The sequence below is a fragment of the Gossypium arboreum genome, chromosome 8, assembly GCF_025698485.1.
Source record: "Gossypium arboreum isolate Shixiya-1 chromosome 8, ASM2569848v2, whole genome shotgun sequence".
NCBI lineage: Eukaryota > Viridiplantae > Streptophyta > Magnoliopsida > Malvales > Malvaceae > Gossypium > Gossypium arboreum.
Window position 1 is genome coordinate 15,628,998 of NC_069077.1, and position 11,112 is coordinate 15,640,109.

Below are 11,112 nucleotides of genomic sequence, written 5' to 3' on the forward strand. Positions count from 1 at the left end.
CTCAAATTAGTAGGATCAAGCTCACAATAAACACATGATTAATACATAAAAATACGTTATTCTAGAGCATTATCAAATTCCCCCTACTTAGCCCATACTTGCCCTTAAGTATGGTTCCTGTCCACTGTGAAAATTAAATCCTACCATGAAAGAAATACTACTCCAAAGTTTTATAAAAATTAGTCAAAATGCATATGAAAACAAAGAGAACCCTTAGCTTGCTTTAAGTAAAATTGAAAAAAAATGTTCCAATTAACACAAACAAAATTAAGATCAACTTGGATTATTTCATGAAAATTAGGTATTCACCAAACCTATCAAGACACCTTATTTATTTCTCCCTTTAGTCCCCAATTTTATTAATGCATATTTATTTATTGTTTTTTCTTTTCTTTTTTTTTTTACTTTAATTTCAACTTTATTTATTTATTCAGGATAAATATTGAACCTTTTGATGCGAAGAGAGATGATAGCCAAGCACCCTACCCCGGTTACTCAGCCCAACACATTCCTAATTTTTATTTTTCCTAAGAACATATCGAACCTTTTGACGCGAAGAGAGATGATGACCAAGCACCTCACCCCTTAGTTACTCATTTCAACACATTCTTAGAAATTAATTCGGTTAGTGGAGTTTTACCTAACACGTCACACAACCTTTTGACGCGAAATAGGATGACAACCCAAGCACCCTACCCCGGTTACTCAGCTAGTCGCGTCTTAACCTGCACTTATAACCATGGAAACATTATTATTATTAAACAAAATTTTAATTTTGGAGGACTTAGGAAAAACAATCAAGTGTCAAAAAAAAGTTTCAGTAACCACCTTAATAGTCATGAAAATATTTTAAGCATGCAATTATATTAAGTGTCCTCTTGTATTTAGACTTAATCAAATTTACCAAAATCAAGATAGGGTTAACTCCATTAATCATAATTATTTAAACTAAAAGAAATAAAACAGTGGAGATGAAATCGACCAAGCAAAATCATAATTAACTCAGTAGATAAGAATCATGCATGTGGTCAAACAGTGGGCAAGTCATAGTCAAATTCTTGGGCATGAAAAGAGGCAAAATAAGCTTAAAAAAAATATATGGGCGACATTAGCAACAAAAAACAGTAGCAACAACGGAAACAACATGTTTAACGGCAGAAATAATTGGGAATACCTCCCCCTACTTAAAGCACATTATGCTCTATGTGGAATGGAATAAATAAATAGATGGAAAAAGTTAAGAAGAACTCCCCATGTGATTACTGCCAGTTGCGGACAATAAAAATAAGTTCCGCTAGTTGCTGGCCAAAAGTGTTGAGCCGTGCCTCAATACGCTCAAGGCATTACTCAACGGTCATCGAAGGTTGGGCTTGAGTAGGTGCGTTGTCATGATTTCACCGTCGAAAGATTTGTTCAGTTGGTGCGGCGCGAATGCCTGGAGGGACAAAACGGAAGGAGTATAGAGTGCCAAGAAGCAGCCCCATCGAGTCGAGACATCGAGCATCCAAAGGATCAGCCTGACAAGCAACATGTAATTCTGAAACAGGAGCATTAGTACCATACAGAGTAAATAACAATTGCGTAACAAAAGAGCCCAAAATTAGAGGTCGCTTTGCATTTATAACATGCTCGAATTGAAGCGCATACCAATAGCCCAAGTTTACCGGACGACCGATATACATACACCATAATAAAAATAATTCCGTCTTCGATACGGTGGCCAGAGCATCTCGTCGGCCTGAAAAATTATAAGCCAAATAACGATGTATGTAGCATAAGGCGGGGTTACGAAAGCACAAATCCTTTGAGGGTTTGGGGCTATATGTGGATTCGGCATTAGCAGTTAATAATGCAAAGGCCTAGTCAGCTCTAAAATCTATAGGAAAAGTGCATAGGCTATCTTTATAAGCAGTGGTCATAGAATAATCTTCAGTCACGAAATTTAGTACAATATTAAAATCAGTAATGGACAAGAAATGCAAGGTACCCAGTAACCGAAATTTAACAACACCTGGTGTATCCAACGAAATGGGGTCGCATCGCTGTAGATGAAATGTGGAATAGAATTCCAAAACTAATTCATAATAAACACAGTGAGCAATATCAAAATTCCCAACCCAACCAATATTACGAAAATAATCTGTAATAGCAGTTCTAATATTCAAGGCAGCCAAAACGGGAATCGATAAACATTTGCAATGTAGTATCTGTTTATGTTGGAGTCGATCATACCTGTTCCGTTCAGTTGAGGATGAGAATGTTAAGTTACCGTGTAATTAGCACTCCGGTAGGAGGACATGGACCCGAGATCTGTAGGTGCGACCACGTGTTGGCACTGGGCGTGTGGTATCGTGACCCTCCAAGGCATTAGAGCGTACGGGCTAGTCGCTGATGCTAGTGTCGGAGTTATGCGAAGAACTTGTGAGTGCCTCAGATGGTTGGGGGGACTGGCATTGTGGTTGGAAACGGGGCCTGCATTGTGGAGGATCGGGAGGCATGGGCCGTTCGTTTGCGTCGGTAGTGGTATTGGAGGAAGGTCCAGTATTAGAGGCCGTTGGTTGGGCTGAGGGCCTTGTGGCTCTACGACGGAGTTGGCGTCGCATCAGTTCGGGTGCCGTTTCGGGTGGTAGTAGATAGAGAAGGGGACATTCGGTACGTAGGGGAGACAGAAATGCGGCGTCGCTCGGGTTGTGCAAAGAGGAGGAGTTCGCTTCGTCTGGTGGCATTATGGCGTGTGATAGAGAGAGAGAACGGGAGAACGGCTCGGCCGATGTTGGGGGCGGAGAGGACGGTGCTGTGGAGCTTGAATCATAAGGCAAGGATGGGGAAGAAATGTGTGGTGGAGAAGAAGAAGAGGAAGAGGCATTGGTCAAATCGATGGCTTGAAGAGCGGAGAAACGGCGCCGATGAGGGTTAACGGTGGAGGATGGCTCGGCGGCGGCGCGATTGCGAGTGCGTACCATGATGGAGGGCAATCGGCGATAGGAGCTGGTGGCTAAGGGGTTTCGGCGGCAATGGGAAAAATATGAGAAAAATGGGTGAAAAATGTTAGGTTTTGGGGGTTTTTTAGTTGTTGAAAAGTGATGTTTGGCTGCAGGTTAGGGGTAGTCTAGCGCAGGAATAAGGCATTCTGGGCTAGAATAGGAGTGGAATAAGGCTGGAATAAGAGCTATTTGGCTGCAAGTGTGTTTTTTTCCTCCTTTCTCCCTATCGTGTCTTTAATTTACCTAGAAGAGAATTTTATTATTATAATAAAATAATTAAAAATAAAACAAAATGAAATAAAATAAGAAATAATAATAAATAAATAAATAAATAAAATTAAAATTAAAAATTAAAGATTGGGTTGCCTCCCAATAAGCGCTTGTTTAACGTCGTTAGCTCGACGCCTTGAACGGTTTTATAGTGGTTCTAACTGAATTTTCTCGACCGTGTGGGCTTGAAATTTTCGTAAAATGGCTTCAGCTGTTGACCATTAATTGTGAACCGCTTTCCTGATTCTTTACTTTCTATTTCAACTGCCCAATGCGTAAATACTTCAGTCACAATAAAAGGTCCTTGCCACTGAGATCGAAGCTTACCTGGGAATAGCTTTAATATGTAGTTATAAAGAAAAACTCTTTGTCCTATTGAGAAATGCTTTTGAACTATATTTTTGTCATGAAACAGCTTTGTTTTGTCTTTATAAATGCGAGCATTCTCGTACGCCTCATTACGAATTTCCTCCAATTATTGAATGTCCAATTTTCTTGCCTTCCCTACGGGCTCTAACTCCATGTTACATTGTCGAATAGCCCAATAAGCTTTATGCTCCAGTTCTATTGGCAGATGACACGCTTTACCAAAAATAAGTCGATACGGAGTCATGCTAATTGGTCCCTTATACGCTGTCCGATAAACCCAAAGCCTAGACCGTTTGTTTAGGGATGCTAGGCTGTTGCTATACGATGATGAACTCCATACTTTGATAATAATGCCTCTATGACCTTGTTGCAAAAGTGGGTACCACGATCACTGATCAAAGCTCGAGGTGTGCCAAACCTAGAAAAAATAGTTTGTTTTAGAAACTCCACAATAGTTTTAGCATTATAATTGCGAGTAGGCTTTGCTTCTATCTACTTAGAAACATAGTCTACTACAAGAAGTATATATACATTTCCAAACGAAAAAATAAAGGGGCCCATGAAATCGATGCCCCATACATCAAAAATCTCACATACATGAATCAGGGATAGGGGCATTTGATTTCTTTTAGTGATGTTACCTGTATGTTGGCATTTCTCGCAAGACTTACAGAAGTTATATGCGTCGCAAAAAATTGTGGGCCAATATAGCCCACACTCCAATACCTTGTGAACTGTTCGTTTAGAACCAAAGTGACCTCCACAAGCTTCTGTATGACAAAAAGTAAGGATAGAGGTCACCTCAGTTTCTGAAACACATCGTCTTATTATCTAATCTGAACAGTGTTTCCACAAAAATATAGGTCGTCCCAAATGTAATACCGAGCTTCCCGTCTAAGCTTGTTCTTCATGGAACGTGCTAACTCAGTGGGTAACGATCCTGTGGTTAAGAGATTAACTATATCTGCATACCACGGATAGTGAGCCTCGGTCGAAAATAAGCTTTTATCAGGGAACTCATCCTTTATGGGAACATCATCAAACGGAGTTTTTATCCTACTTAAGTGGTCGGCCACTAGGTTTTCACACCCCTTTTTGTCACGAATCTCGATGTCAAATTCTTGAAGCAATAAAATCCACCTAATAAGCCTTGACTTTGCTTCCTTCTTTACTATCAAGTACCTAAGAGCTGTATGGTCAGAAAATACAATCACCTTAGATCCCAGTGAATATGATCGAAATTTATCTAAAGTAAATATAATAGCTAAAAGTTATTTTTCTGTGGTGGTATAATTGCTTTGTGCAGCATCTAGGGTTTTGGAGGCATAGCAGATGACAATGAGGCTCTTTGGCTATTTTTTGTCCCAACACGGCCCCTACGCTATGTTCGCTTGCATCGCACATAATTTCAAAGGGATTGTTCCAGTCTGATACTTGTACTATAGGAGCAGTTACCAACTTTTGCTTGAGTGTATCAAAAGCCTCTTTGCATTTTGGACCGAACTCAAATTTCTTATCTTTTTGCAACAACTCACACAATGGTTCAGCTATTTTTGAAAAGTTCTTTATAAAACGCCTGTAAAATCCTTCATGGCCAAGAAAAGAACATATCTCTCTAACAATAGAGGGATATGACAGAGAATTTATAATGTCAATTTTGGCCTTATCAACCTCAATTCCCTTAGCTGAGACTATATGACCTAGAATTAAACCTTTGTCTACCATAAAATGACATTTTTCATAGTTCAAGACAAGATTAAATTCTATGCACCTGTTCAAAATTATCGTGAGATTTTCAAGGCATTCAGTAAAACAGTTCCCATATACGGTAAAATCATCCATAAAAACTTCAATAATTTTTTCCACATATTCAGAAAATATACTCATCATGCATCTCTGGAAGGTAGCTGGTGCGTTGCAAAGTCCAAATGGCATCCTCCTGTACGCAAATGTGCCTAAAGGGCATGTAAAAGTGGTCTTTTCTTGGTCTTTTGGCGCAACAGGGATTTGGAAGAAACCTGAATATCCATCAAGACAACAAAAATGAGTTTTACCAACTAAACGTTCAAGTATTTGATCTATAAAAGGAAGAGGGAAATGATCTTTTCTAGTATAAGCGTTCAACTTCCTGTAATCGATGCAGACACGCCACCTGTTTTGCACTCGGATTGGTACCAAGTCACTTTCGGCATTTTTCTTTACTGTCACGCCCATTTTCTTAGGCACGATTTGAACCGGACTTACCCATCTACTATCAGAAATGGGGTAGATTATGTCAGCATCCAGTAGCTTGATTATCTCCTTTTTTACCACCTCTATCATATTCGGGTTTAATGGCATTTGGGCCTCTCGCCTTGGTTTTGCTTTTTCCTCCAAGTAGATTCTGTGTGTGCATGTCAAAGGGGCTTATTCCTTTCAAATCGACAATGGTCCAGCCAATCGCGTCGTTATGACTTTTCAGTACCTGAATCAAACTTTCTTCCTCGAGCTTAGAGAGTTTACTGGAAACTATGATTGGTAGGGTATTACCTTTCCCCAAAAATGCATACTTAAGATGTTCGAGAAGCAGTTTCAATTCCAATTTTGGAGCCTGCACAACAGAAGGTAAAAGTTTAGTATTTGATGGAGATAATAACTCATTAACAGATTCATAGTCATTAGATATAAATTCAGATTTATCTTCATAAATCGACTCAAAAGTCTCATCTACTAATGAATCAATTATGTCGACACGATTTATGCTCAAAATTTCGCTTGGATGACTAATGGCGTCGTAAACATTAAACTTCACGATCTCCCCATCAAATTCCATCGTAAGAGTTCAGCTTCGAACGTTGATCTTAGTGCTAGCGGTACTAAGGAAAGGTCGACCCAACAGGAGTTCCGAAGATCCAGTAGTGTTATCTTCCTCCATCTTTATCACATAAAAATATACAGGGAAAATAAGTTCGTTAACTGTTACCAGTACTTCCTTAAGGACTCCTTCGGGGTGTACAACAGACCTGTCTGCCAACTGAATTATAACACCTGTTTTCATCAGAAAACCAGCGTTAAGTGATTCATAAATAGAATAAGGCATAACATTTATGGAGGCCCCTAAATCACACATGGCCTTCTTGATCCCCAAATGGCCTATTTTGCTTGGTATAACGAACATACCCCTATCTTTGCATCTTGGCGGCATTTTCCACTATAGCACTGTGGATACATTCTCACCAACACTTACCTTTTCATTACCTGTTAGTTTTCATTTGTTGGTGCAAAACTCTTTGAGGAACTTGGCATACCGCAGAATCTGTCTGATGGCATCTAACAGTGGTAGATTGATTTTGACATTCCTGAATGTTTTGAGGATCTCCTTGTCTTCCTTACTTTTTCGACATTGATTTAATCATCCTGGGAATGGAGGTTGGATTTTCAGCAGTGGGGGTTTCGCTGAGACTTGTTCATCATTTTTGGGTTTTTCCTGGGCACTTTCTTGGCCAAGATTTCTGCTAGGAATTGGTTCCAGTACCTTTCCACTTTGCAGCGTGACTGAATTAGCGTTTTGCCTCGAGTTTGGTTCTGTTTGTGACGGTAGCTTCCCTTGAGAACTCATCTTCTCAATTGATGTGGTCAATTATCTTATAGACGCTTCAGTTTTCTATTGAAAATCAAGCATGTTAGCCGCTAATTTATTGACCAAAATTTTTAGAGAATTACTTGAATCTCGTGGCTGTTGTGGAACTCGGTTCTGGTATGTTGGTTATATCGTGGGTTGGCCCCATAACTTAAGTTAGGTGGTCCCTCCATCCTGGGTTGTAGGTGTTAGCATAAGGATCGTATCGCCTTTGTGGTGGCCTAGGAAAATTTCCCACAACATTTAAATGAGCCATAGTATCATCATTCAAACTGGGACATGCATCAGTTGTATGTTCAGGGGTAGCATATATTTTACATAACCGGGCTGTATTTGTTTTTTCTACAACAAGAGAATTCAAAATATTAGCAATTCTATCAACCTTATCTTCTAAGGTCGAATTACATAGCTGGTGAACCCTTCTAGGGCGTTCAGGATTGGCTCAAAATTGCTGAGAATTTGCAGCCATTGTGGAGATTAAGTCTCTTGCTTGTTGTGGGGTCATGTTGACCAACGCTCCTCTACTCGCGGCATCTCCCATACTCATCTCCATGGGTTTTTGGCCTTCATAAAAATACTAGAGCAAAGATTGTTCTGTTATACCGTGTTGTGGACAGCTCGCACACAGCTTTTTAAATCGCTCCAGTAGTCGTACAGAGACTCTGCGTCTTTTTGCCTTATGCCCACGATTTTTCTTCTTAACTCGGCTGCACGCGACACTGGAAAAAACCTGTTGAGAAACAAACGAGATAGATCAACCTAAGTCATTACAGATCCAAGAGGTAAATAAAATAACCATTCCCTAGCAGAATCTGCTAAGGAAAAAGGGAAAACACGCAGTTTAATTTGGTCCTCAGTTACCCCTTGAGGTTTCATACTAAGGTAAACCATATGGAATTCTTTCAAATGCTTGTGAGGATTTTCATTCTGTAACCCCTGAAAGGTTAGCAGTAGCTGGATCAAGCCTGACTTTAATTCAAAATCAGTATCCATAGTAGGATACGCGATGGATAGTGACGGTTGTTCTATCGGCGCTTCGGCTAGTTGCCGAATTGTCTGAGCCATAGGTTGAGGTGCTAAATTAAGGTTTTCGTCAACCCTAGTGTTAAGCACTTCTTCTGAGGAATCGACTTCTACTTTTTCGCCTTCAAAAGTTTGAGTAGGGTTTTTGTTAACCCTAGACTCTGCTTCGTTGTCGATTCTGATTTCTGGCGGTGGATTACTTTGAGTCCCAACCATCGCTGACTGCTTTTTCCTTAGCTTTTTTTCCTTGCGATTGGCTCTCGCAGTTTTTTCAATCTCTAAATCAAATGCAAGAGTCCCTGGAGCAGATCTGGTCATAAGAAACAAAAAACAATATTAGTACGTTACCGATCCTCGGCAACGGCGCCAAAATTTGACGTGTCGTTGAGAGCACAAAAAATATCCTATTCCCTACAAAATAATGAAAAAGAAAAGTAAAGAGGAAGTAGGGTCGAATCCTCAGGGACCGGATTATACGAATGCTTGTTTTCAAATCAAGGCGAATCGTGCCCAAGAAAACTCAAGTGATGTAAAAAAATAAAAATAATGAATTAAAGATTTGATTTGAAAAAAATAAAAAAAGACAGAATCTAAAGTTGACTGAAATTGTGATTACAAAAATAATAAAAATAATAAAGGGAGTTAAAGGAAAAGAAATTCTTATTGGTAGATTCCAGCCTCCAGTTGTCTCATTCCGCATTGGGTTCAATCCTCGGCTTTTAAATAACCCTTCTCAACTCAAGTAAGCTAGTTATAGTGGAAGAGGACGCCTACGACCACCAGCTCCAAAGATTAGACTTACGATTTTTAGGAAACCTGACTCTAGCTAGTAATTTATGCTAGATCAACGCTTCTCAATGGCGAATCTCACGCCATTTTGTCTCTTTGGTTCGCCAACCTCTGACGCAGTAAGTTAACGAACCGACTGTGCAATCCTTCCAAAACATACAAAGCGGCCGCGTTTGCATATGCTGAAAAGCTTACTTCTTAAGGGCCATGGATGGAAGCGTCAGCCCATAGTGCGGAGAAACGATGAATACTTGGCGAGAAGGCTAAGTACGGATTCTAGGCCTTAAAAACCCCTTTTTGGGGAATATTGACAACTTTCGACTAGATAGGTTTTAGTGGCTCATGATAATGGTGGAAAAGAAAATAAATATAAAAGTGGAAAAAGGGAATTTTATTGAAAGAAAATATGAAGAAACAAAAACCTAGACTTTCAGGGTGAGAGTGTTTTTAGAAAAAGATGAGCACCCCAAATAGAGTCAATTCACCCCCTATTTATAGTGCTAGGGAGATAGTTTAATTTAACTTAAATTCTAAAAAGATAAATACATTTAATTAAAGATAATTAAAGATAATTAAAATAAAATCCTATAATTAAATAATCCTAATAATTATCTTAATATTAATTATCCTAATATAAATAAAATGGAGTCTTATAAAATAAAATCTCTATTTTTTGTGTTTTTAGTCCTTGTGTCTTCCATGCTTGCACTTTTGGTACAATCTTTTTCCTGTGTCGCATATCAGCCCATTGTGTCTCTAAATTCGCACTTTTGTCCTTTAATTTTGCTTTTGTAACCAAATCAATCCCTAAAAGATAAAAAGACATAAATAGCTCAAATTAGTAGGATCAAACTCAGAATAAACACATGTTTAATACATAAAAATACGTTATTCTAGAGCATTATCAACTCAAAAGACAAGAAGAAAGTCATTCAACGTCCTGAATGTTAAGGATATGGTCACATACAAGTTAAATGTGACAATACTTTAAAAATCAATTGAATGGGCAATTGAATCGATTTTTATGATTTTTTAAAATATTTTTAATATTAAATTTTTAATGATTTATTTGCTTTAAACTGGTCATTGGTCAAACTAGTTCGAAAATGATTCAACTATCAGTTCAACATATTTGTTAGCTCGATTCAACTAATATGTACTAGTTCGCAGGTTAACCAAATTTTTACCTCTCATCAAATCAGTATCCCAATTGGTTCCTAGTTTGATTGGTCTGGTCCAGTTTAGATAACATTGGATTTTAAAATTTATTTTATTTTATTTTTGAATTTGAAAGAGTTTTATATTATCATAATTTTTTAAAAAAATTATAAGTTTTTTTATTTTTTAAATCATAATTTTTAATTATATTTTATTTAAAGTATGAAAAATTAAAATATTTAATGTACTTTTACGAGGTAAGGACCAAATTAACAAAAAACTATAATTATCGAGGACTAAAAAATGATTTTACTTTTGATATTTTTAACTTTAATAACAAAATTAAATGGAGGGATAAATATTTTTAAATAAAAAAAATAAAGATTGAAAGTTTCAAAATTAAAATATAAAAATTAAATTTTAAATTTTAAATAATGAAAAAGTAAATTAAAGTATTACTAATTTTTGGTCCATTTTCGTTCCATCATATAAATTAAATATATGAGGGAGAATTATTTATCATTCACTTTTGTATAGTCTTATCACTTTATCATATAATTTCACTACAAAAGTTTCCCATCCCATCTAGAATGCACTCGATGATGTGGTGGAGAATTTCTGAAGAAGACGAGATTAGTTAACATCAAGATCATATTCTATTGCTTTCTCTCAGCTTTTCCCTGAAAAAAAAGGGATTAATCTCTGCACATTCATCTCTTTAATGGCTCCTCCTGCCATCATTTTCTTTTGTATATATTCACTTTTCACTTTGGCTTACCTTCCACTTTTATGTAATTGTGGTGATGAAGAAGACCACAATGAAGTTGTATTAAACTAGGCTTTGGACCAATCCTTAGATGCTGGCAAAAGTAGACCTAAAATGTGGACAAAAGCAACTAA

General features: G+C 37.7%; 1 protein-coding gene across 1 annotated transcript; it reads right to left on the minus strand.

The window, feature by feature from the left end:
* Positions 1–2,381: 2,381 nt before the first annotated feature.
* LOC108468288 (uncharacterized) lies at positions 2,382–2,963 on the minus strand. The gene has a single exon (XM_017769180.1). The coding sequence runs from the start codon at positions 2,961–2,963 to the stop codon at positions 2,382–2,384; it is 582 nt and encodes a 193-aa protein (XP_017624669.1).
* Between the last annotated feature and the right edge of the window lie 8,149 nt (positions 2,964–11,112).

Excerpts from the sequence above, each read along its gene's own strand:
- LOC108468288 (XM_017769180.1), bottom strand. The coding sequence starts at position 2,963 with ATGGTACGCACTCGCAATCGCGCCGCCGCCGAGCCATCCTCCACCGTT.